The sequence below is a fragment of the Myodes glareolus genome, chromosome 1 (assembly GCF_982192425.1).
Source record: "Myodes glareolus chromosome 1, mMyoGla1.1, whole genome shotgun sequence".
NCBI classification, from domain to species: Eukaryota; Metazoa; Chordata; class Mammalia; order Rodentia; family Cricetidae; genus Myodes; species Myodes glareolus.
In genome coordinates, this window is record NC_142026.1 from 53,140,459 (window position 1) to 53,167,083 (window position 26,625).

Consider the following 26,625-nt stretch of genomic DNA (forward strand, 5'->3'; position numbering starts at 1 on the left):
TTTTAGATAGTGTTTCCTAAATTATGTGCATTTTAGTTTCTTCTAATCATTATTTGCTACTAGATACCTGAGTTTTTATGACATTTATACTCTTTTTGTTTGCTTTTTGAGACAGGGTCTCTACATATCTCTGGGTGTCCTGAATCTCACTATGTAGACCAGGCTGGCCTCCAATTCACAAAAATTGTCCTGCTTCTGTGTGCTAAGATTAAAGGCGTGGGCCACCACATCCAGCTGAAATTTATACTCTTAACATAAATTCTTCATGTAAATGTTGCCTTGGGTATTGAAAAAGTGTGCATTATAATATAAATAACATGTGGAAATTTTAACATTGATTTTGTACAGAAGTTTTATCTGAAGACACTGGCAGTGACTCCATCAGCAGAACTCCACAACTACATGTGAGAAGGTATGTGCTCCTGCGCCTGGTCCTCCCTAGATGCTGCGATGAGCTAACAAATACAACCCCTTTCTTTCCTTCTAGTTTTCATCCACAGATAAAATGGTTCCAAAAAGATGATGTGGTCATCTTAAAGATAAAGATAAGGAATGTCAAAGATTATAAGTGTAAATTCTTTACAGATAGAGTCATTTTCAGGTAGGTCTGTGTGTATGTGATAAAGTAAAATTGAAATCACATACTACATTTTAGATGGCCAACTTTATTTCTTTTTGTAAACCCAGTGCCTGGGTAGGAGACAAGTTTTACTTGGCTGATATGGAGCTGCAAGGTGACATAAGGAAAGATGACTGCAAGTGTGTAATTAAAGACGATGAACCTCTGATCACACTTGCAAAGGAGAAAAGGGCACGCTGGTGCGGCCTGCTCAAGCAGAGGGTGAGTTGGCATGCCTGTGACTGGCCGCGCCTGGCCCTGAGCTGTTTGCACTTACTGACCTGCATCCACTGTTTGTCACACAGCATCCTAATGTGGCTTTTGACTTTGATCACTGGGAGGAATGTGAAGAGGACAGCCCCTTCTCGAAGGGTGAGATGGGCAGCCCTGCTCCTGGGCTTGGGGGCTGGGGCAGTGAAAGTGGGTTGACATACCAGCTGTTCTTAGGGATTCTGCCTTTGTAGAAACAGGCTGGTAATGTAAGTTCCTAAAAATTGGAGTTGATTTTGGTGCCAAATGTTCTGGTATGGGTACATAATGATATTTGGTGATAAATATGCTTCTTTAAATATTTTGAGTGCAGAGGATGGAACCCATGTATGGTAGGAAAGCTCAATGGAACTATACCATCAGGTCTTAAACACACCCGAGAGACTCTCTTACGATATCCTTTCTAGGAGAACTACTTGCTTTAAGAGCAGACACATTTTACCTGTCATTGCTTGCTTAAATAATTTGTGAGGAAAACAGAGCTAGACCTATGGGACATTTGCTGCACTGACCAAAATAATGGGGTGGGTAGTTCACCTATACTTAACCATTTTTAATAATACCAAATCTTCTAGTTGTAAATTCTAAAAACGTGTCCTGCAAAGTGGCAGTGTTGGCTGAGGACAGCGGCACCTCTTCCGGCACTGATGGGAGTGACAGCGAGTGAGCTGCGCAAAGGCTGAACAGAGACGACATCGCCGTGGGACTGAGCCATGGAAACAAATCATGTGTGAAGCTTTTCTCCTGGAGAGTGAATCGTCACTGTACTGTGTGGTGCTGGGGTGGGTGGGGATGAGAAGTTGTTAGCTGAAGGAAAGCGGGCAGACATACCAGCTGATAGGTTAAGTCCAGGAAGGGACACAGAACACTGGGGACACTTCTCATCTCAGCACTCATGAGACTGAGGCAGAGGATTACAAGTTTGGGGCAGCCTGGCCTATATAGGGAGATTTTGTTTCCAAAAATGTCTTTTCAAGCGAAGGTCTAATGTAAACAAGCTTTCCAGTGTGTGCTCTCGTTGGCACTTAGCCCACCTGACGCCTCAGTATAGAGGACAGAGCGCAGGCTGGAACATTAGGTAAGACTGTGTCACACAGACTCGTCTCCTCGTTTGCCATGCAGACCTGTGTGTGACACTGCTCAAAGCTTGTCACCCGTAGAGCTGTTTCTACCTTAAATTTACACCCAGTGCTGCTTGCTGCCCCTTTCCCCATGACATAGATGGATTTGCTGCCACCATACAAATACTCTTTAAGTCTTCCAGACTTTGAGAGCTACTGAGAAGTAAATCTTTTCCCAAAGGTAATATAGACTTGGTTCAGCTCAGTGGGATCAGTGGCCTGCAGGAACCTGGACAAACATGGCAGAACTTTCTTTCAGAAATGTTAAGGGGACCTGTGTCCATGTAGTATATAGTTAACCTTGAGAAAACCCAGATAAGGTGAGTCCTGAAAATACTATACAAGTCCTTAAAAAGCCTTGAATGAGGCTGGACTGCCAAGGTTTGGGGGAGGGGTGTGTGTAGTTACCATTTAAACATCACTGAAATAGTTGGGAAGGTGAACCAATCCTGTACATAGCATTTCTGTATCAGTTCTCCTAGAAGTGAGACGGGCGTGGATGAAACAGCACTGTTGAGAGTGACTACCCCGAGAATTTATTCCTTTGTATATCAGAAAATACAGTGAAGATGCGCATGGTGGCCCAGCATTTGAGAGGTAGAAACGAGGACCAGGAAGTTTCAGGTCAGCCTGGGCTTTATAAGACCCAATGTCATAAAACTGAACTAAAAATAGAAACACAGCTGTCCAGACTCCTGTAATCCCCTGTAGTGAGCCACTGCACAGCCTGGGGCAAACTCTTGACTTTCTGTGCCAAGAGCAGGGCTGGGCCGATGCTGGCTCTTGGTTTTCTCATCTGTAAAATAAGACCTGAGCACATGCAGCACCAAAGAGGCTGTGTAGGGTGGGCACCTGACTTTTGACAGCAACTGTGCAGAGGGGCAGACCTGTGCCCAGCTTGGGCAACTGCCAGGAACACACCCTTTCTGCCACTGTGACTCTCGGGTTGATTGGCAAATATCAGAATGGCCATAAAGCAAAGAGGCTCTTGAGACAGGAGAAAGCATGGTGTCTGCTGGCACAGTTCAGCGGTGGGGCTGGGCTGTGCCGGTGTCCATTCGTGTTTGTGCAGATGCAGGTCCACCCAGCTGGCGGGGGACGGCGGTAGCACTGGATACACTGAGTGCAAGTAGCAGGCTGTCTCAGAAGATCCAGGGAAATGGTGGGGACAGCTCTGTTTAAATCATTTCTTTTTTCACATGGTCAAATTTTCCAGTATTTAAACCTCTGAGCAACATTTTGTGGCACATCGGAGGCTGGCTATGCAAACAATCAGTTCTTTTCTGTATTATATTAAAATGTACTGTTTGGGGTAAATTTTTGAAATATGAGGTAGAAATACTTGAGTCTGTGCTCTAGAGCCGCTCCTGTGTGATATGAGCATGAGTATTATTATGTGGTGGGTCATCAATAAAGCCCGTGTTCTACAGAAATGTCTTGTTCACAGTGTTTTGCTCTTGGTCAAATGCAAAGCAACATTCTATCCACACTTTGTAGAAAGCAAAGTGCCCGTGAAGGCAGTAAGTTGGGGCGTGGGTGACACTGACACCAGCAGAGTCCCTCGGACAGCTGCAGTGAACAGAGACCAGCTGTGCGCAGCACAGGGTAAAACATGGGAGCGAGAGCACTCAGGGCGGGGGAGGGGCAGGATAAAAGCACGTTTAAAACCCTGCCAGTGGTCTGTGTCGAGCTGAGCAAAAATAGCAGCAGCTTTATATAAGGGCAGACGTGACAGGTTAGGGGCTGCCTGTGATTACTGTTCTCTGCTCTGACAGGCACAGAGCCTTGCATGTGCTAGGCAAGCGCTAACTCCTAAGTTTCCTCCACAGCTTCCCTGATGTTCAGTTGAGTGGATGTACTGTAATAGGGATGCTGTTCTGCAGCCCCTCCCTCGCCACCAGTCCTCTTAGGTAACACCTCCTGCTAACGTGGGTTTTTGTTTATTTCTGAGACAAGGTCCTGGCTGGCTTGGAACACTCATTGTAGACCAGGCTGGTCTCAAAGTCACCTGCTTTTGCCTCCTTATCATGCGTCCACATCTAGCACTCCTGAAACATCTGGAAACATCTCTTACCTCTACTTAAGAACCTTAACACAGAGAATTAAGGATAGTTAAGAATAATAACATGAAACAAATAGCTGAATACATGTTTTCATTAAGAAAAACACCAGGAAGAAATAACCACAAATAGTTACTTATAAAAATAAATTGATTGCAGCTTTGGGCTATGTGTGATGGACTTTTTACTCCGGGTCCTTCTCTGGTGGGACAACTTCCATCAGCAACTGCAGGTGCTTGGTGACCGGCCCTGGAACAGAAGCCAAGGCAAAAATGCAGTTAGAAGAGTGTGGTCACAGGCTTCCGTTCTCTGACTCTGGTGATGTGCTGTCCTTCTCCTGACAGCCTGCCCTGAGGGACAACTGAGGGTCAGAACCGCCCCACTCACTGCGTCAGCTTTCAGACTGGTTATTTCCCTACCAAGAAGTAAGAACTCGCAGTTTTATTTTCTCCCCGACAATCCACACTGCAGGAAGAACAAGATGCAGTTAAGTGTTTGCAGCTGAGCTCTTAATGAATCTGAGGTAACCGAGACTACATTTTGTTTAAAATACAAATTTTTTTGCTTTACTTTCACCAACTTAAGCCACGTCAGTGGTTTCTGTGCTTTGTTTGTTTGAGACAGGGTCTTGCTGTGTAGCCCAGGCTGGCCTCAAATGCATGGTCCCCCTGGCTCAGCCTCCTGAGAGCTATGGTTTGCCGTCGAGCCCCAACAGTTCCTAGAGGAGCAGCTTGGCTCTCTAGGTTGCCAGTTATCCTGCCCGGATGGCCAACTGCAACTTCACTCTGGCGGTCTGCACCTTTCCGCAGCCTTTACTCTCTCTTTGAAGAGGTTTGGGGCTAGTGAGTCAGGAAGGAGATCACCATAGTTTACTTTGGTCAATAGGAAATTAATTTTCCTCCTTAATTCTTGTATTGCTATGAGGTAAGTGAGGTGCCAGCGTTCCCAGCTGAGTGAGTGTGGGCAGAGGGTCCGGCACCGCTCAGGCTGAAGGTGGCTTTCCCCACCTGTGAACCTACTTGGCGCTCTGCCTGAGCCCTGGGCCACAGGGGTGTGTCCACCATGTGGAAAGGCTAGAGGAGCATTCTGCTTAAAAAGCAGGTTTTTCTTTTTTATTTGTTGATAGGGCCTTTGTGTAGCCCCCCTCCCTCAGCCTCACTGCTGGACTGCAGGCTCACACTGAGTCCACTGGAAGAGGGGTTTTACTAACACTCAATTAACACCCAGTGGCTTTAGCACACAGTACCCAGGTTAAACTGCACAGCCCAACCCTTGTCTTTAAGGGACACTCTCTGTGCATACAGAGAGGAGACAAGCTAGGGTTCCATCCCCACCTGGTGATGCTCAGGGACTTTGAGACTTTGGTAAATGGAGTTTCTTGTGACGTAGTCTGCTTTATGGCAAAAAAAAAAAAAAAAAAAGCACTGAGTGTGATATAGTGAGACTTTACAAGTAAGGCGCAGCTGAGTTCGTGACACCTGGAACCCCAGCACTAGTGAGGTTGAGGCAGGAAGACCTAGAGTTGGGGTGCCAGCCAACCCAACACCAGGTACGGGTCAGGCTGTTCGTGCTGCTTGGCACTGACTTTCCATCTAGAAAAGGGGGAGCTAATGCAACTAGCCAAATAGCATTTTTCTTTCTTTTTCGTTTTTCTTTTTGGTTTTTTTGAGACAGGGTTTCTCTGTAGCTTTCAAGCCTGTCCTGGAACTCACAGAGATGACCTACTTCTGCCTCCCGAGTGCTGGGATTAAAGCCACGGCTCCACCACTGCCTGGCTTGTTCAAGGTCAGCCTGGTCTACAAAGTGAGTTCCAGGACAGCCAAGGGTACATAGAGGAACCCTGTCTCCAAAAAACAAAACACTTATCCAGACAGCTGAGAATCAGGTCAGCAGAACACAGAGACCTGTGGCCTCGGTGTAGGGGGACTCAGGCCCTTGTCCCATACCTGTTTCTAGCTATAACTCTGGGATGTCTTTGGGATGTTACTGAGCCTCTTAGATGTCTGCCACGGGTCTCTCAAAAGAAAGCAGTGACCAGGGCTACACTGAGGTCCTGCCTCAAAACAACAGAAGCTGGTCTTCCTGAGAGAGCCCATCTAATGAGATGCTGTAGATGTTGCTGAGCTACACCCTCAGGGCAGTCCTAATGGTAAATTGTTATCAGCTAGTGTGTACTTTGCAGTACAAAATAAAATGGTACTTTCCCCTTCTCCTCATAGTATAGAGGGGTACGAGGGACACCAAAGGTGGACCCAGAGGGTGACACTGGGGAGTGCAGTCCTGAAGGAGTGATGTGCTGGAAGTGAAAGTCAGAGGCACTTGGCTTCCAGACATTCTCTCGACACTTACTGGAGATTCTCTGGGCCCATCCGAACTTGTAGTGAACAAACAGGAAGTAGAATATGAGTCCACTCAGTATGAAGAGTACACAGTAGAGATACTCCCAGGCTGGCTTACTGATGATCGGGGCCAACACCAAAAAAACGGAGATGAGAATCACCAAGATAGGGATGACGATGGGGACCTGCAAGCAGAGCATCAGCACGTCAGCCGCACCGCCCTTGTTCCCTCAAACTGAAAAACCACACGTGTGGACCAAGCTCAGCGCTTTTGCCCGTCTTTTCACCCCTTCCAACGCTGGCTTGTCTCTGCTAGAATCTAAAAAAGCAGATGCTTCATCTGAGCTACAAAGAAAGTGTGCATCTCTAGCAGATTAAGGCTTCATGCTTTTAACTTCCATATTTCCTCTCCTGCCTTGCCTCTCTTGTCTTGGAGAAACTGGATGACCAATGGCATTCAATGTGGGTATTTTCCTCCACAGGTTAACTCTCATTTCCTGCAAACAGGAGATTGGAGGTGAAGGAAGGAACACACACCTTGCCGTTCACATGCCTCGAGGGGGGCCTCTTAGATGTTCAGAGCCTGCTGTGAGTCTACGCTCTGAACCCAGGCTGTTCGCCACCTCTCTTTAGTCTTCAGAACAGACCTCAGTTTATTTTCGTAGTGTGGATCTGGACCTGATGCAGACGGAAGGAGGAGTTTTCACGTCACCTGTTAGTGTGTTTGATTCTGTTTGTCCTGCAGTTTTGTGAACACTGTTGCTGGGAAATCCGTGAGTAGGTTTCCGGTTTCCTAGCTATTAACTCAGAGTTGTCATTTCTGACTTTTAGCAATGCATTGTCTTTTTTTCATCTTTGTCTTAAGTGCTGTTTTGAGTTGTTTGAAAGAAAATGGCTCCCCCAAGGGAGTGACACCATTTGGAGGTATGACCTTGTTAGAGGAAATGTGTGCTGTGGAGATGGTTTTTAAGGTCTCAGATATGCTCAAGCCACACCCAGTGAGACGGAAAACATCCTGTTGCCTTTGGATCAAGTTGTAGGACTCAGCTCCAGCACCATGTCTACCTGCATGCTGCCGTACTCATACCTCCCCGCTATGGTGATAATGAACTAAACCTCTGAAACTGTAAGCCACCAACTCAGTTGAATGTTTTCCTTTTTAACAGTTGCCATGGTCATAGTGTTTCTTCACAGCAATAGAAATCTTTAACTAAGATACCTGATACTTCTCCCTCTCTATGCCTCCCTTCGCCCCAAGACAAGGTCTCATATAGAAAGACGTATCCCTGGCTGGCCTAAGCTCATAGCAATCTTTCCTTCTTCATCACTGAGTGCCGAGGTTGCAGGAAGGTCGGTTCCAAAGTCCCCATCATTGTGTAAGCATGTCAGAACTGGGTAGGGGCGGGGTGCAGATCCTCCCTGCAGCCTGATGCGTGAGTTCACCAGCAGCTGTGTGGACCATTAGCCGTCCTTTGAAATGAGCAGGAGGAGGCTCAAGAGCATAGCAGGCAGGATGGCATCAGAAATGACTGCCTCCCTTTTTTTCACCCAGAAACCAAAGCTGCTGTGACATTCAGACACAGACTTACCTTGATGGGCCTTTCTAGGTCTTTCCTTGTGAATCTCATCACCACGAGTCCTAGAATTGTCATCCCATAAAACAGCCATGCAGCAAAACTGAAATAATTGACCAGGGAGTTGATGTCCCCGGGGATGATGTAAATGATGGCTATGATGCCCTAGTAGGAAGAAGAGTGACATTCTAGTCCTCGGTGTACACAGACATTGTTGTCCTCACAGAAGACAGAAGCAACAGCATCCACTATGTGGGGCCTGCCTCTGCCTCCCACCAGGCTGGCTCAGCCTGACTGAGTTGTTCTCGAGGCTCTACAAGAAGAACTTGGACAGTTTTGAGTCTATAAAGTTGTGCCCTTGCATATGTACACTCTCTCACATGCATGTGTGTGCACGCACATGTACACACAAAATCTTTATAGCCCAAGCTAGCCTGGAACTTGTGAACTTCCCACCTCAGCCTCCTGAGTGCTGGGATTGTAGATATGGACCACCATGTCTGACCTAAAGTCATGATGTTGAGAAGAAACAATGCATATATTTTGTGCACCAGTTTTATAAGGCTGACTTAACTTGGGGAGAGTTTTCACTACAGGTCGTCACCTAGTGAAACTCAGGTCCAGTTGGGACTGCAGTTGTGGCCTGGAATGCCGGTTTCTGGGACTGTTTGCTCATATTCAGAGTGGGGAAATGGACATCATTGTAGTCCTTTAGCCCTAAGCCAGGTCTACCTGTCCCTAAGAAACCACAGCCAAGTTAACAGGCTGAAGTCGGAGGCCATTAGCTGCCAGGACGTTCCTTATTCCCACTCTGAAGCTATAGGCCTTTATGTTGTATGACTCAGAACAGATCAGTCCATACGTGTAAGAAGCAGAGTGCATAAGCTTGGAAGATTCTGGGTTGTCTCAGGGAATGAGGGAGCCTGGCTCACTCAGAAAGGCCTGGGCTCGAGAGCGCAGGTCTACTTCATCTACTGCAGAGAGAGATGGCCTGCTTTCTAGCCACGGCTGCTGTGGCTCCGGCTGGTGTCGTCAGGCAGCGCGCATACTTACATAAAATATGAGGGCAGGGGCGGGTGTGAGGCGCTTGACGCTGACGTACGAGAGCACTTTGAGCATGTGACCCTCTCGGCCTGCCACATAGATGAGTCTGAAAGAACAACGCGGGAGCACTGAGGATGCACCTCCGAGGTCACCTCTGAGGTCACTGCCGAGGACGTGCTAGTGTGTCCTCCAGAAGGGGCTGCAGGGCCAAGTATGGTGGCTACTGCACTGGGAGGAGATCATCCCGGCTCTGTGGAAGTCATTAGGGCAGGGGGTAGCATGGTTTATGAGTAGATACTTGCTCGACTCCCAAAGTTATACAAGAAGAAAAAAAGCATAAACTAGTCCAGGGTATGGAACCCAGTCAGGGCAAGGAAACAAACACACACACCCTCGTCCCTGGGGCTCCTGTGTTCTAAAGGCACAATAGGGTGCCTGAATAGACACGAGTGACAGACCCCTTTCCCAAATTCCTCCTCATCCAGCAAACAGACTGTTTAATATGTGGCGCGGAGATAGACGAAAGCTCTAAAATATGTAAGAACGTTGCCATGCTCAAGAATTCGAGAGCACTTGCTGATCTTCCAGAGGACCCGAGCTCAGTTTCCAGTCCCATGGCAGGTGACTCCTAATTGTCTGACACCTTTGGCACCCCATATGCCCTCACAGAAAAATAAAATGGGGGCTATAAAGATGGCTCAGTAAAGGCTGCATACTCCTCTTGCATAGGACCCATCTTGAATTGCCAGTATGTATGCTGGGTGGGTCACAAATGCCTGTAACTCCAGCTTCAGGGGACCTGATGCCTCTGGCTTCTGTGCTATCCTATTCACATGCACATACTAACACACAGGCACACATAGATGCACATACTAACACACAGGCACATGAACTTAAAATTGACCATAAAATCTAAACAAAATATTTCTCAAGTATTTATGTCAGTAATGTTTAGTTGGAAGCTCTGCTCTAGCCTCTTTACCTCAGGCCAAACTCTGCCCAGCTGAGAACCAGGCCCCACTCCTCCCATTGCAGACCCTGCCCCTGAGAAAGCCTGCCAAGGGTCAACTCCTCCCTTGGAGCTGCTCAAGACACCATCCTACAAGGTATTTAAGACCCAATCCCTAGACCTGCCACGTAATTTCTCTCCTGCCTTTCCCAAAGTCGCCCAGGAGTTGCTTTATTATGTTTATTAAAACCTGGTCTTATTAATTTTACTGGATTTGGTTGATTCCATTGGCAGAGAAATGACAAACCAAGGATTTTTCAAAATACTTATCAATAAAGACTACAGTTTCTAGCTACAGTGTAGTAAAATTACATAGGCCAAAGACATCTCCCAGAACACCTTGGCAGCCTCTCTGAAAGAGCCATGATTTAGGGAGAGGCACTGGCTGCGTAAGGGCACATGCTCCATTAAGTCTTTTCTTGAGAGAAATGTCTACAACATAATTTTCATAATTTTGTAAGCAACTAAGGAAATCAGACAGGTCTTATTTAGTAGACTGGCTCTTTTTCATTATTGTTCGGGGTTGAAATCAGGCCCGGGCACATGCTGAGCACAGTTCTGCTGCTGAGCCACATCCAGACCAGTACTGCAGCTTTAGCATCATAAACGTGGGAACCACTTTGCTCTCCCGGATGCACACTGGATAAGGACTTAAAATTTATGTCAGCTGATACTTGGGGTTCTGCAATCTAAATACATTTGTAGGTTTTATGTCAGCAAAAAATAAAAATATAAAAGTTTATTTAGATTGTAGAACAACCTCAGCAACTTTAGCTTAGAGAGAAAAATCCTTCCAGCTGAAAATCAGGGTCTCGCTGGGCGGTAGTGGCACACGCCTTTAATTTTAATCCCAGCATTCAGGAGGCAGAGGCAGGCAGATCTCTGTGAGTTCAAGGCCAGCCTGGTCTACAGAGCAAGTTCCCAGGCAGCCAGGACTTCACAGAGAAACCCTGTCTCAGAAAACCGAAAAATAAAATAATAAAAATTCAAGTTATTGTGTAAGCTAGCAATTTTATTCCTAGGAATTTATCCAAGATGAAAATATGCTCCACAAAAAAAATACATACATGAAAAAAACAGATGAATTTCATAATAATATTAAGCTTATAACACAAAGTTCAACAGGTGATAAGCGTTGTTTACCATACAGTGGAGTGCTATCCCTCAGGGAGAGAAATGCACTGATACACTGCCATTTGGATGAACTCAGTCACATGCTATCTTGAAAGAATCAGCTGCAAACATCATTTAGATGAAAGCTACAGAACAGGCACAGCTGTGGAGGCAGGAAGCTGCCCAAGGGGCAGATGGAAGGAAGAACAGATGAGGTAGAAGGAAACGCCTAGGGACGTTGGATGCATGTTAGAACTGGGTTATAAATGACGCCTGCATGACTTTATGTTTACCACATGTTGTAAAATTACAAGAGCAAAGTCTGAGGGAACTTAAAGTGATACAGATGTCAGATCTTTATCTGTGAACTAGGTGTGGTGGTGTACACCTTTAATTCCAGCACTGGGCAGAGGAGGGCAGATGCAGGCGATCTCTGAGAGTTAGAGGCTATCCTGATCTACATAGTGTCAGGCCAGCTTGGGCTCCAAAGTAAGACTCTCAGAATATTTGTACTTATTTACACTGCCAAGAAACTATTGGAAATGATATTTAAAATCTGCATGACAAACTAGCATGGAGAAATAAGCAGTGCTTTGGAATAAATATGACAGAAGATGCTCAAGAATTGTATACGAAACTCAAAAACCTGAGGAGGGTCGCAGTCTGTGCCATGAGCTGGAAGACTTAGTGTTCACAAGACTCAGTCTCCCCATGTGTATTGAAAGAGGCAAAAGAGAAGCACCTATTCCTCTATAGCAGGAGACCCATCAAAACCATAGCCGACTTCTCAGCAGCAATTTTAAAAGCCAGGAGGAGTGGGCAAAGGATCCTGCTTCCAAGCCTCTCAATCAGAGTTCGGGCCACAGGAACCATATGATGAACAGAACTAACTTCCAAACATTGTCCTCTGACCCACACACACACGTGTGTGAGATGTGTGTGCCCATACTCAAGACCCATACATGCAATTTTTATAAAGCAAAGAAGTCTTGAAATGAGAGAATTATCAACCCACATGACTACAGCCAGCAAAGGTATATGTTATAATTGGAGAAGAAAAACTTCCTATAATAAAAACATTCTAAAGGAATTCATTACCACTAAACTGACTCTACTAAAGATACTTGAAGGAGCTGATCCATGGTGGTACATGCTTTTAATCATAGCACTCGGGAGGCAGAGGCATGTGGGTTTCTACGAGTTCAAGGCCAGCCTGGTCTACAAGAGCTGGTTCCAGGACAGAGTTGTTACACAGAGAAACCCTGACTCGAAAAACAAAACAAAAAAGGAAAGAAAGAAAGGAAGAAAGAAAGAAAGAAAGAAAGACAGAAAGAGGGAAAAAAAGATAATTGAAGGAATCTTTCAGAAGGAAGTGGAAAACGGCAGCATCCGTGAGGCTGCGAGAAAGAATAATCTATGCTAGAATAATAAAACTAGGAAAACCTCAAACACCCCAAAATCAGAAAATGGCAGGTACCAATGCACACATTTCAATAGCAGAATATATATGATCTTAATTCCCTGATTTAAAATACACAAGCTAGCAGATTGACTCAGAAGGGGATCATGTTGGACATGCTGGTGCGTGCCGTTACCTCAGGCAGAGGCCGGTGCTGTGAATTCCAGGACAGCAGGCAATGGGGAGAGACCCTGGCTCAAATAATTAAACAAAGTGGGCCTTACCCAACTGTTGGCTCTGAGAAGTTGGTGTTTCGCCAGAAAAGACAGCATAGGGTGAAAGAATGGAAATGGTATTTTTAAGCAAATGGTATGGGCAATAAGTAGGTGTTGCTGCTCTAATATATAACAAAATAGACTTCAAACTAAAATTAGAAGGTTACCTGACACTGATTAAGGAAGCCCATAAATCAACAGCAAGGAAAAACCATAGAATATACGCAGACACGTGAACTTCCCATATACACTCAGGAGATTATGTGGCGTCCACGGCAACAAAGTTAGATGAGCTGGAGTTGCGGCTGCCCTACAGAGACTTACACTGATGGGCAAAAGATGATGCAGAAAGATGACAAGAGAATGAGATGTCAGGACCTCCCTTCTTTAAAAAAGATAGCTCATGCAGAGGCCCTGTGATGTTTTATGGTCAAAGAACAAAAGAAGGCCAGGATTAGACATATAAACAAATTCTATAAAGATAGAGGATGTAGACATTATATTATGCCAGAATTTGAATAATAACTGTAGCATCTCTGGCCTGAGAAATTTTCTTGGGCACTCTGATCGTTAAGAATTAATAATACTGGCCAGGCGGTAATGGTTCACCTTTAATCCCAATACTTGGGAGGGAGAGGCAGGTGGATCTCAGTGAGTTCAAGGCCAGCCTGGTTTATAAAGTGAGTTCCAGGACAGTCAGGACTATTACACAGAAAAAAACATGTCTCAAAAAACCAAAAAACAAAAAAAGAGTTAACCAGACACTGCTTGGGACATGGCAATCTGCCCAGCTGGCTTGGAGATTTTCTTTTTGGCTAGCATCCTTGAGGCCACAAAAACTCCTTGTCCGAGAACAGAGCAGGCTGTCATATGCCTCTAGATTCTTAAAGATTGGGCTGTGGGGTTAATGAGTAAAGATGATTATAAAAGGTAACTGTTTATAAATGATGATTAAACTTTAAGGAAAATTATTTAAAAGATAACTCTGTCTGGGTGGTGGTGATACACACCTTTAATCCCAGCACTTGGGGGTGGAGGCAGGTGGATCTCTGAGTTTGATGCCAGCCTTGTCTATGTAGTGAATTCAAAGCCAGTCTGACCTACAGAGCAAGTTCTAGGACAGCCAGAGCTACACAGAGAAACCCTGTCTCAAAAAAAAAAAAAAAAAAAAAAGAAGAAGAAGAAGAAGAAAAAGATAACTCTATTCTGTCAGTTTATCAATGATGACCAAAAGATATGCAAGAGGAAATGAAACATGTCCAAAACCAAAAACGATATGACCTGTGTTTTATAACAACATGAATCTGTCCCTGCTTACTAAATTCTAGTCAGTCAGGCTGCAAGAGTCTCCCAAGCATCATGCCTGGTTCGCCTTTCTCTTGCTGACTCCTTACCCCCTCTCTGGGACCTGTCTACTGCCAGGTGGCCCCTGGCATACACTGACCTCTACGTGGGCATTATAGCACTTGCATGCTCACAGACATACGTGCATGTACACAAATAAGTAGGATAAAAAATAATTTCAAGTTTTAATATAGAAAAAGTCTTCCACATCTTTAGCCTCTGGAAATAATTTTGAGATTCCGTTCACGCTAGTCAAAGTGGTTGCTATCTAGAAAACTGATGTCAGTGAGTGCTGGCAGAGGTGTGCAGAAAGAGGACCCTTCGTCACTGCCAGTGGGATTGTAAACTAAAAAGGCAGCGCGAGGCTCCCCAGAAAACCCAAACCAGGTCATTCATCTAGCTCAGCTTAACGCTCATGGGTAGGAGAAATCCAGAAGACTCTTAAATCCTACTACAAAGATTTCCATATATGCCTACTGCTGTTTTATTGATGTGTATTTCAAAACCGCTAAGAATTTATGTGAAATATTCCCACCAGAAAGACACGCTAAACATGGGAGCAATGGCTAGGCTAATGTGCTCATTCTACAATACGTACGGGTATCGAAACATCACTTTGTAGCTCAGAAACACACGCACTTATTTGCTAATTAGGAAACAAAATTTACATTTACCAGCAAAGCATGTTTTTCTTTCCTCTCTGTCTCCCTTCCCTTCCTCACTCCCTTCTTTCCTTCTTTCCTTGCTAGGGATGGAACACAGGACCTGGAGCATGCTCAGCAAGCAGTGCACCATCAATCCATGACCTGAGCCCAGAATGCTTTGGGAAAAGTTGGGGGCCAGGCCCTATACACACTTTGCTATGGCGTTAGCAGAATTATTTAGTGGTCTGTATTCATTTTTAACATGATATTTGGCAACACCACCTGGAAATCTATTCATTCAGAGCACTACCCTGAGCAAAGACGTGTCCAGGAATGTTCCCCTCAGCAGTGTTCATAGAAACAACTCGCACTTGGCCCATCCAAGTTTATCAAATGTTTATGAAATGCACTTATTTAGACAAAAAGGGGAAGGTGATGGGGAACCTCCGTCAGCCAATGACCTTTAAGAGGCTGGACCAGGATAGGGTGTGGCCTTTTGTGTACCCAGAGAAAACCGCGGGCCTGCCCAGCTGGCTCACTCATGTTCCCGCATTACACACCTTGAGGGTTGGACTTCTCATTCCTGTTCCGTGAGTTTTCCCCTTACACTAAGATAATAACTAAAGTCTTTTAGAGTTAGCTGAGATCATTCAGCTCGCGTCCTCTCCCCCTGTTACGCACTCGGCTACACAGAGGCTTTGTTAAAAGAATGTGTCTCGCACCGTGGGAACTGGAGAGGGGCTGACCCGAACACCTGTCCACGGGACTGACCCCACCGCTGTCCAGAGCTTCACAGAGTTGAACTGCAACAGAGACTGACGCAGCCTGTAAGCCTACAGCGTCAGCCAGCATCTGACCATTTACAGGAAAGCCTATCAATTCTCGGTCAAGTATGTGCATGTGCTAGTATGACAGAATGTTCAGGAAGGACCATCCGGGGAGAACATGCAACATAGAAAGTCCCACATGGAAGCTAAGCCTGTTCATCTGGTGACCCTTCCCTCTGCCTGGCCTTCCCTGATATGGAGCCCAGGTCCCCCAGACCGCACAAGCCGGCCCCAACTCACCCAGCAAGGCTGCCTACCCTTGGCTACTTTACTTTGAGGTTCAAGCCCCACCCCTTGTCTGTTCTTCAGAGTTTGTACACGTATACCCAGCATGCTCTGGGCTCGGCTCCATTGGGGTTTCACCTGGCAGAGCCCTCGGGATGCAGGGAGTCTCTCACTGACTTGGTTTCCCCGCCCACCCTGAGAGAGTGACAAGATGGGTATCCTACCTGCCTGCTGTAAAGCAGGTTCCATTAGCAGCACCAATGGTTGAAAAGGCCACAAAAAGGGGGACCACCCAGGATGCGGGATAGAGAACGCGGTCACCGAAGGTCTGGAGAAAAGCAGAGTGCAATCCTGAGAGCTCTCCCTGGGCACCCACATCCCCACATCACCGAGTCACTGTGCACAGCCCTTGGGGCCCTCTGCTGGAGACGAGGGAGAAGCCTTCAGAGCTGCCCAGTCTGGTTGGTGGCAGGACTCTTGTCTACCCTGCCATCTTTCTCAGTCACTTCCTGGCCCTTCCTCATCTTGGTCACCTCATTTTCAAGCTCCACCTCATCTTACCTCACCTCCTGAACATAGCTTCTTATTTATCGTCTTTCTTGGCCCTAGCTCACCTCACTCACTCCGTGACCCTACCTCACCTTAGTTACCTCACTTCCTGGATCTACCTCACCTTAATTACCTCACTTCCTGGATCTGCCTCACCTTAATTACCTCACTTCCTGGATCTACCTCACCTTAGTTACCTCACTTCCTGGATCTATCTCACCTTAATTACCTCACTCCTGGATCTACCTCACCTTAGTTACCTCACTTCCTGGATCTATCTCACCTTAATTACCTCACTTCCTGGATCTACCTCACCTTAATTACCTCTGTTAGTCTTCTGCTGCCACTTTAAGAACTAACCACGCCCACCACAACCACTTTTGGACCTCCCCCGCAGCCATCTTCTCTCTCTCTCTCTCTCTCTCTCTCTGGTGCGTGTGTGTGTGTGTGTGTGTGTGTGTGTGTGTGTGTGTGTCTTTGTTTTCTCTATGTTTGTCTATGTTTTCCTTTCTTTAAGTAATAAATGTCTAGCTTTATGTATAGCCTTATGTCCATTTACTCTGCCATCCACCGCCTGACTCTGCTGCTCGCCCAGGGACCCTGACTTCCCGGCCGCATGGTGCTGCCACTTGCAGCTGCTCTGCGAGCTGCCCGTGACATCCCACCATGGTATTATTTTTAAAAGAACAATAACCTCACTTCCTGGATCTACTTCACCTTAATTACCTCACTTCCTGGCTCTACTTTGTTTTACTTTACTTCTTACTTCCTTGATCCCCCTCATTGGGCATGACCTTACTTTAATCACCAGTCTCAGGGTTCATGGACTTTTCTGCTGTCCTCGGTGCCCTGGTGCCCTTACTCTGCTTCAATCCTGTCACTAAAATCACCTCCTTCCGCTCACTTGCGCTCTCCTTCTCCCTCTGTGGACATCTGGGAGGGAGGCTGAGGACCCGGGACCCACAGCCCGGGTGTGGTAGTAAGTATGCTGTCTTACTAATTTTGACCCCCAGCCTAGATATGGCTTCCTGTTCTCCGAGTCTCCCTCCTTCCAAAGGTCACAGCCACAGCGACTTACCACAGCCACAGCCTGGGACTGCAGGAGCTCTGTCGGAGTCATCACCGTGAAGTAGGAAACATTCATGAGGATGTAGCACACTGTCACCAGAGGAATGCCAATGACAATGGCCATGGGCAGGTTTCTGAGAGGGACAAAGGCACAGGATCCCAGAGTCACCCCAGAGCATCCTGTGAAAGTGCTGAGATGGATATTTCCTTCCTGTCCGTCAGCCGTGCTTCTGCTCTGTGCTGCACTGGGGTCCCAGATGCCCTTCTTGGGGCCACCAGGCTGGGGATCTGTGGTAAGGTGGCCCCAGCAAAGACAAGAGTCATTTCCCCAGGGCTGGAGAACTGAGTGGTTTCGAGCAAAGTAAGGCAGAGATAAAGGAAGTCAATGTTCTTCCTACCAGTTACCAACCATGCCACTGCCCAGCAATGACAAGCCGATGGGAATCATGAGCACACAGAGGACCCAGTGGAGGGCGCTTGCCCAGCCTGCTCGAGGCCCTGGGTTCAGTGTCCATGGGGCGGGGGTGGGAATCCACGGAGTGGAAGAGGAACAGGAAATAGCAGAGCAGTGGAAGGACGCCGCAGCGCCACTAGGTGCCCCACAGAGGAGAAACCCTCCACAGGAGCACGACCCTGCCCCATGCCACACTCTTACCTGTAAGGGTTTCTAAGCTCCTCGGTGATGTAGTTGAGTTGATTCCTGGACAAAGAAAAGAACGAAGGGTTGACTCGTTTTAAGATTTCTACCGTGGGAGCTAAAGGCAGAATTCAGCATAAGGTGTCTACCTAGAATTCCCCAGTGAGAGGCGGGGTTGGCTCAGAGATGGAAAGCTTTCTTAGCGTGTGCAAAGCCCTGGGTCCCATCCCCAACATTAAAAATAGAACAAAATAAAACAGCGCAAGGAGTAGTAAGTACCGAATAAAGAGGCCACAGACAGCTTTCCTAGATCAACGCAGGGGAACCTCTACCCCATAGGTTCTGGTGGTGACAGACCTCGCAACTGTCAAGCGCTAGGTGTCTGTCAGGGGCTAGGTCTTTGCCCTCTGTGGAAATCACGTAAATTTTCAAAAATATTCAGGATACTTTGAAAATATGGAAAGAGTTTGAAAGAAGGATGAAGCCTATACTGGTGGCACAGGGGTGGGGATGGGGGGCAGTGTCACCCTGGCCATTCTGCAGCCTAGAGGAGTGCAGGCACCACCCATCTGATGTCTGCAGTGCCTCTCTTCGGCTCAAACGGGTTCTCCTGGTGCAGATTCTCAACAAGGCCTCCCCAACTACCCATTCACAGTTCCAGGCTAGGAAAGGGGCAAGGGTCTGAACTCCATGACTCATCCACAGAGTAGGAGGGACATGGGAAGATAAGGGTTTGGGCACTTCACATAAAGGAACCATGAAGGTGACGTTAAGGGCGCCATCTTTGGTTTCTGTAGGAGCTCAAATGAAGGCACCCTAAAGACCCCACTCATAGACAGAAGAGCTTACCACCCATCATAGGCCCAGAGTCCATTGTAAAATGCCAGGCTGATGGCGCCCACAGAGGTCTGCACACCCTCAAAAGAATTCTGAAAGTTCTTCGTGTTTCCTGAAATTTAGCCAGATAATGAAGAGTGAATATCAGCTGGCCAGATGTTGGCTTTAGCCCCTTCTCTGCCAGAAAGAAGGGTATGTATGACTTGTGACCCCAGTCCATTAAAGGAAACGAAACTACACGTCTGTCTGTCATCCCAGCACTCGGCACACTGATGATCTAACTGGATCATCTCCAGGTAGAGACAAGCGTGGGCTGTATAGTGAGTTACTGTATCAAAAATAAACAACTAAAAACCAACAAACAAGCACAAGTACATAAAACACGCGTGCGCACGGGCAAGACTGCTCCAGAAGACAAGAAGTCCCATGCCAGGTGGGGCCTGCCATCCAATCCTGCTGCAGCTCACCTTGGGCCAGTAACACCAGTCCGCTAATGATGATGATAGCGACGATTACCAGCTTGGCCGCAGTGAAGAAGTTCTGGACGTAGCTCCCAAGCCGCACGCTCAGCGCGTTCACTGTCGTGATGAGCACTGGGGAGGCCCAAGCGGGGTAACATTCTGTAGCCGTGGTTTTCCCAAGGTCCTGGAAATGTCTTTTCTAGTCCTCCACCCCCATCCACCTCACATTCTTAATGAGGGGAATAGAACTGAACAAGCTTGCCTCAGCACCTTTAAAGGGCTCACGGGGCTGACCCTTGAAATCCTGCCCAGTCTCAGACTGATGGGGAAGCAGCCAGGCCCTGGACAAGGAAAGCCCCTCCTCACAGCTGCCACAGGCCCGGGTTTGCTCAACACCTGCCAGGAAAGTCAACCCTGGCCCACTTCACCAGACCCTACTGTGCCTCTCTCTGGGGAAGGGGAAGCCAAGGTTAGAGTCCCAGAACGCCAACCATGCACCTTCCCTGCCTTCTTCTGGGGCCTGAAGCTTGGTACTCACTAATGGCGGCGGCAGCCAGGAGTTTCACGACCACTTTAGGAGGGTTGCAGCCTGAGTAAAAAGCTGCACACACGTACTCCGAGAAGCTGAGGCAAATGATGGCGAAGGAGGAGGGCTTCATGACCATCAGGCTGGTCCAGGAGAAAAGGTAGGCGGGGATGGGGCCAAAGGCCTCCATCAGGTAGGGGTACTCACCCCCCGACTTGGTGATCATTGTGCCGAGCTCTGCAAAACACAGGGCACCTGGAACACAGAAGAAGGGACCCCGTCCATCGTGAAGCTTCAGCCTATCCACAGCCTTCCTCCTTTGAGGGCTCACGTTCTGAATCGCCCAATTCTGCCCGCTGGACCTTTAACTACAGCCAGATTTGCCCTTATTTACCACACACCCGTTGGAAGACACCCAGTTGGGAATGGCGGTACCCCAAAACTTAGGAAGAGAGAAAGTTGGAGACCCACCCAGGCTACAAAATGAGACCCTGTGCTTGCGTGGCTTGTCTCCACACTGGAAGGGGAGGGGTCACTAGGGAGTCGCCTCCCTTACCCAGTGTAGCCAGGATTCCACAGGCTGCCCATATGATGAGACAGGGCCCCACAGATTCTGTGTTGGCCAGCACAGACTTGGGGGAGATGAAGATGCCGGAGCCGATGATGGTGCCCACAATAATGCAGATGCCACTGATGAGGCCCACCTGTGTATGCAAGGACAGAGCTAATTCTACCAGCAAGGAGTTTGCTGGGCCAGAGGTGACAGCCCCTCTCCCCAGCTCCAGGGTGGCCAGAACAAGCCAAAATGACTCATGTCCCAGGCGTGTCCACTCTGTGCAGCTGTCATGGGAACATCAGGCCCCTTTCCTGCCACATAGACCCCAGGACCGTCACATGTTTTGACTATCACACTCATTTCACTACTGGGGGAACTGAGGCCCAGAAGCCGAAGGCAAGGCTTCCTTCAGTGTAAACCACTGAGTTAGTCAACAGGCTTTCAGAAGCAGCCTGTAGAAAATGCCTCTGTTGGTCAGAGCAGCAGGAAAGAGTTCTTCATGGGCATGACAAGGGACACCGGGATCCCTGGGAAGCCGAGGCCAGCCTAGGCTGCATACTGACATTCTCTTTTAAAAGGAGAGTACCCCGGAGCAGTTTTTGTTGACCGTAAATATGTATTATTCTCATTGGTTAATAAAAGATAACTGACAGGTAGAGGATGGGCGGGGCTTGCAGACATAAAGAAAGCATGGGGAAGAAGAAGTGGGGGATCAGGAGTCATGAACAGAAGCAGAGAGACACAAGATGAACTTGCCATGTTTTTTTTTTTTTTAAAAAAAAAAAAAGGTAAGCCGGGCAGTGGTGGCGCACGCCTTTAAACTCAGCACTCGGGAGGCAGAGGCAGGCAGATCTTTGTGAGTTTGAAGCCAGTCTGGTCTACAGAGTGAGTTCCAGGACTGGCTCCATAGCTTTTGGGAAAGAGTACAGATAAGAAATATAGGTTAATTTATGTTGTAAGAGCCAGTTAGTAATAAGCATAAGCTATCAGCCGAGCATTAATAATAATAAGTCTCAGTGTGGTTTTGTGGTTATTTGGGAGCCTACAGTCCTGAAGCTTCATATCAACAGCAGGGAGCCCACTGGTGACATTGGCAGAGTTCCTACGGTGAGTGCTGCAGGTGCCTGAGCTTCCTAAGGAAAAACAAAACAGGTGAGGAAAGCAACCAGATGGCTCAGGCAGGAGGATCAGGAGCTCACAGGCATCCCTGGCTGTGCTGTGAGTTTAAAGCTTTCCTACAAAGGAAAGAAAGAAAATCTGCACATTTCATTTTGTCTAAATTTAATACCAACTAATGAGTCAAAGAATTAAGTAAGATTTTTTTTAAAAAGTAAAAAGCTGACTCAGGTCTGTACTTAATACCTCTGCCCAGGGCTCTGCAAACACACATGGAGAATATGGGGAGCAAGACCAGCTTCCGTCCAGCTTTAGGCTGGACAGGGCTGCCTGGGCTTCCTTTCCTTCCTTGACCTCCCCTCCCTGACCAGGGTGCGGGCTTGTGTCATGTCATCTGGAGGCCTCCAGAACCTTCCTCCTGCAGAAGAAGTGTCCAAATTCAGAACCAGTAGCCTATACGAAGCAGCGCCAGGGTCCCAAGGTCCCAAGAAGAAACTGCTGGAATCAGGACTCAGACTGATGGAGAGGACAGTATCACTGTCCAAGGCCTGACTGCTGGGGACAAAGACTCCATACCGACCTATGCTTGGAACGGATTATTCCCCATCAGGCCACAAAGCTTCCCGGCATCCCTCTCCAGTCCCTCCACCCGTCAGTCCCTCCCAGTGGTCCCCACTCAGACCTCAGTCCTCCCGTGTTGTCGGTGGAGCCATCTGGAGCTCAGAGCCTATCTCTGGGGCCCTGGTTCCTCATCCATGGGCCTAAACAGCCTCTTAGCCCTTCTTGTCTGACTCCTGCTCTGCCTATGTACCTGGGACAAGCACAGAGTGGCGCATCCAGCCGAAATCTACCCCCACTCCTACTTCCTTCAGTCCAGCCATACAGCACCTCAGGGCATGCTGCTGGTCCCATCCCTTAGCTCCATGCTGCTAGCTTAGGCTCTTTGATACCATAGTAACACAGATGCTGGCAGTTCAGCATCCCCAGCCCCACAGCAAGGAACAGAAGAGGACCAGCTGTTGTGAAGAGGCTAGAGTCCTAGCTGAGCCAGCCATCGGCGGCCTCTCTGAATCTTTCAAAAAACACCATTAGAGCCAGGCGGTGATAGCACACACCTTTAATCTCAGCACTTGGGAGGCAGAGGCAGGCGGATCTCTGTGAGTTTGAGGCCAGCCTGGTCTACAAGAGCTAGTTCCAGGACAGGCTCCAAAACTACAGAGAAACCCTGTCTCGAAAAACCAAAAAAATAAAAAATAAAAAAATAAAAGACACCATGGGTTTACAGCTTCCAGGGCCCTCAGGATTGATAGATTGCTGACACAGAAGCACACACACCGACGTCAAGTATGTATACACGAACTTCCAAAGAGTTTGCTAAATTCACTGGTGAGCGTGCAAGAGGCAAGTCAAGATAAGTGTTCCTTTTTAATGTATTTTATAAAAGTCAGCCAGGGTGCTAGAGGGTTAGCTCTGCAGTTAAGATCGATGGGTACTGCTTTTGCAGAGGACCAAATTTCTGTTCCCAGCACCCACATGGTGACTCATAACTGCCTGTAGCTTACAGCTCCAAGACGGTCTGACACACAGACTGGAAAAGAAAACCATCACAGCCTGGCATCCCGATACTTAGAAGGCAGAGGCTAAGGATCTTTGGTTCCAGGCCAGCCAGAGCTACATAGCGAAGGGTCTTGGTTCAGTAAACAAGCAATCCTGTCCTAGAGCCAGTGGACCCAATACTGCCCAGCATTGTTGGTCAACCCCAGCCCCACCGCTTCCCACCTCTTTCTGGAGACTTGTGGTCTTGGGTTCATTGCTCTGGATGGATTTCTCGTCCTCTCTCCGTCTCCTCAAGTTTGGCTCCTCCATTGTTCCCCACTGCTAGTTCCAGCGCCTAGGAGGAGAGTGTGGGCCTAAGGTCCAGTCATCAGATATCAACAACACACAAAGGGGCTTCCTCAAGATCTCTCTCAAGCTTGCGCACAGAGGTGGCTGCAACCAGCTCCAAAAGTAAGGAGCTGTTCCCTCTGAGGAGAGCTCAGGCCTTGGTCACCTGAAGACACTCTACTCCACTCCGGGAGAAAAGGCAGACAGGAATGCTGCCCAGGCCACAGAGCTTCCCGTGTGCTTTCCAATGTTATTTTGTGTCCTCCTTCCCACCCCCAGCACATTTAAAACACACTTTACATCTCTGACCCCGGGTCACTATTTTTCAAAACTAGAAAGAGATTGTTGCACCTTATATACGTAATAGCACACACCTGTACTCCCAGCACTGGGGATGTAAGTTCAAGGCCAGCCTGGTCTACGCAGCAAGTCAAGACAGCGTGGGATACATAAAAAGACTGTCAAAAAAAAAAAAAGAAGAAGAAGAAGAAGAAGAAGAAGAAGAAGAAGAAGAAGAAGAAGAAGAAGAAGAAGAAGAAGAAGAAGAAGAAAGAATGGTAAATAAAATAAACCTAAAATGGAAATACATTGAAATGTACTACGGCCGGGAAGGTTTGCTGGAGTAAACAGGCTCAAGGTACAGCTAGGTGATGGTGGTACCCTCTCTAAACCTCTCTCCATCCTGTTTCCACCTAGGCCCAGGCCGGACAGAAGTGGGCCTTCCCATCACAAGGGTCTTACCTTGACGATGCTCACTTAGCTGACCACCACCCAGCCTGCAACTGCAAGACTGAACCCCAGGAAGGCCATGTCTTGTGTCTAGGCGTGGAGGAAGCCAGAAGGTACAGAGGTCAACAAAGGTAATTATTAAACACCCACCTCTGTCCCCCTTTTTTCCTTCTAAGCAAGAAAGCATAGAAAGATACCACTGCACACCCAGAAAGGGGCCAGACAAGCCCAGCTTCTCCCAGAAATGTTTCGATTTTGATTACCTGTGCCCAGATCATTTTTGTAAGCGAATGGATTCCTCCAGGTCAACGACTTCCTATGAGGAGCACTGTCCGCAGGAATGGGGATCATTCTGGGAAATCACGACAGACAAACTTTGGAACCAGCCTCTCACTGTTGCACTGGAGTGCTGAGTGTGTAACTTCACTGCTCAGTTGTTTTTCTTCCTCAGCCGGGAATTTCCTTCAGGGAGTCCGGGTGCCCCAGAGGGAGCAGGCAGGAGGTTGGGTGAGGTCTTCCCATGGGTGAGGCCTTTCCATCAAAGCAGAAGATTCACACAGGTTGCTCCATTTCCTCTAGGACTCTAGCCAAGTGCCCTCACATTCCCATTACATGCTGTCCAAGGAGCTAGGACTCGGTTGCTGAGCCATAGAGGGGAAAACAGAACACAAGGATGGGATCTGTTCCATCTTCACTTCTCCCAGCGGGGAAACTGAGATCCAGAGAGAGCCAGCAACAGGAGGCTCTAGAGTCCAGTCCTTTACCTCAGATCTGAGTGGGAGGAGCCAGAGGTTCCCTGGCTGGGTTCAATGGGACTCTTAGCAATTAGTCCCCACCACAATCATCTTCAATCCTCCCCTTATATCAGGCATTGGAGTCAAAGCTGCAGCCATTATCAGAAGGGCGGAGCCAGCAAGGGGTCCTCTATCTGCAGCCCCAAAGCACCTCATTTAAATGTAATAGCATCCCCAGGGTGGCACAGGACCAAAGGGCAGGGTAGGAGCCTGTGGGAGGAGGGCGAATTTCTCAGTCCTTTCTTGAGGCCTCTGGAGAGCAAGACTAGTTGTCCCAGAGCCAGGGAGTTGGCTGAGGAGTCCAGGGTTTGTTTTTGTTGTCTCTCTCTCTCTCTCTCTCTCTCTCTCTCTCTCTCTCTCTCTCTCTCTCTCTCTCTCTTTCTGTTTTAAATGCTGGGAATTTAAACTCCCCGAGCTCCTCCCTTGGTGCAATCATCTGCACCATCCCTGCTCGCCGGCCCTTGGAGGTCAAAGTATAAACCAGCTGAATTCTGTCTGCTTTCTAGACACTCGTCACTGTCTCTGAAGTCCCTCCCTGTCACCCCACCCTCTCCCAGTGCAGTGAATCTTGGGCTTTTACCTCCGACCCTGTCTACTCACCCCACTTCTTTTGTGTATAAACTTGAACGTGTGCATCAGTGCGAGTGTGGCCAGAGGTCATCCTCAGCCTTGGGGGTTTTGTGAGGGCATTTGCTGTACACAGATGGGGAGTGTAAGGAGCCATCAGATGGTGCTGGTGTCCTGCAGCTTGGAGGTAAACAAATCCTTTTGAAGTTGCCAAGTGGGCCTTGGCCTGTATTTGCATAACTGAGCCTTGGTTCCCTGGCCTGTCCCGAGGCCCGGGCTTCAGCGGAATGGTATTCACCAATCAGAACAGTGTCCGAGGCTCTCCACCCTAGAAAAGCAGCTGCCGCTTGGCTTTTTGCTCTCTCTCGTTCCCCACTCCCCCATCAACCAAGAGGCTCCAATAAAGTTGTGATTTGGGAAGAATTCTCGATTTCATGGTCGTTCCTGCTTGCTGGTCAAGGGGCGCGTCACACAGGGGAGGTCAAAGCGCAACTTTTGGCTCAGCAGGGAAGGACACTTGCCACCAAGCCTGACAACCTTGAATTCAATCCTTAGTACCCCACTTTGTTGTAGAATTTTTTTGGTTCTGTTTTGTTTTGAGACAGGGTTTCTTGCTGATCTAGTGTGGCAATGAAGCTAGGCCAGCTGGTAGAGTCTCGGCCTCCACCTGCTTTCTGCTCCCCCAGCCCCTTGCACTTGGGGGCAACGCAGCTTAAGCTCTCTGACTTCCAACTCAATGCAACTTTCTCCAGTTCAACCATGCACCATTGTGAAAGCTCCATTTCTGCCTCTCTCTCTTTCCAAACCCCATGGCTCAGAGAGTCTCTGAACAAAGGGATGACACCAAAAAGCCCAGTTCTGCATTCTTGGCAATTATTGTAGCTTCCTCCCCGAAGTTGCCAACCACCTAAGTCCCTGACTAAGCACTCAGCAATTTTTTCTTGGTATTTATTGAGCTCTACATTTTTCTCTGCTCCCCTCCCTGCCTCTCCTCTCCCCCCTTCTACCCTCCCCCAAGGTCCCCATGCTCCCAATTTA

The 26,625-nt window shown here is 47.9% G+C and overlaps 2 protein-coding genes across 7 annotated transcripts in view; one reads left to right on the forward strand and one right to left on the reverse strand.

Moving 5' to 3' along the window:
• Positions 1-3,443, forward strand: part of Tdrd12 (tudor domain containing 12) — a 71,251-nt gene extending 67,808 nt beyond the window's left edge. For all 5 annotated transcript variants that reach the window (XM_048448789.3, XM_085695561.2, XM_048448792.3 and 2 more), the window contains 5 exons: positions 349-412; positions 488-601; positions 688-841; positions 925-991; positions 1,465-3,443. In XM_048448789.3, the coding sequence (XP_048304746.3) occupies positions 349-412; positions 488-601; positions 688-841; positions 925-991; positions 1,465-1,556 (491 nt within the window). In that variant the 3' untranslated portion in view covers positions 1,557-3,443. The remainder of the gene's footprint in view (positions 1-348; positions 413-487; positions 602-687; positions 842-924; positions 992-1,464) is intronic.
• Positions 3,444-4,146: 703 nt separating this feature from the next.
• On the reverse strand, positions 4,147-24,913 carry Slc7a9 (solute carrier family 7 member 9). Of its 2 annotated transcripts, XM_048448796.3 has the most exons (15): positions 24,490-24,912; positions 24,239-24,316; positions 23,872-23,955; positions 23,393-23,504; positions 20,498-20,645; positions 19,954-20,196; positions 19,422-19,547; positions 18,967-19,066; positions 18,136-18,180; positions 17,491-17,614; positions 16,088-16,191; positions 9,037-9,133; positions 7,999-8,148; positions 6,420-6,594; positions 4,147-4,319 (listed from the first exon to the last, which is right to left on the reverse strand). In XM_048448796.3, the coding sequence occupies exons 4-15, from the start codon at positions 23,477-23,479 to the stop codon at positions 4,255-4,257; spliced, it is 1,464 nt and encodes a 487-aa protein (XP_048304753.2). In that variant the 5' UTR covers positions 23,480-23,504; positions 23,872-23,955; positions 24,239-24,316; positions 24,490-24,912; the 3' UTR covers positions 4,147-4,254. The 2 variants fall into 2 exon arrangements, with proteins under 2 accessions (XP_048304753.2, XP_048304754.2); XM_048448797.3 differs by lacking the exon at positions 23,872-23,955 and having other exon boundaries at positions 24,490-24,913.
• Positions 24,914-26,625: the final 1,712 nt, after the last annotated feature.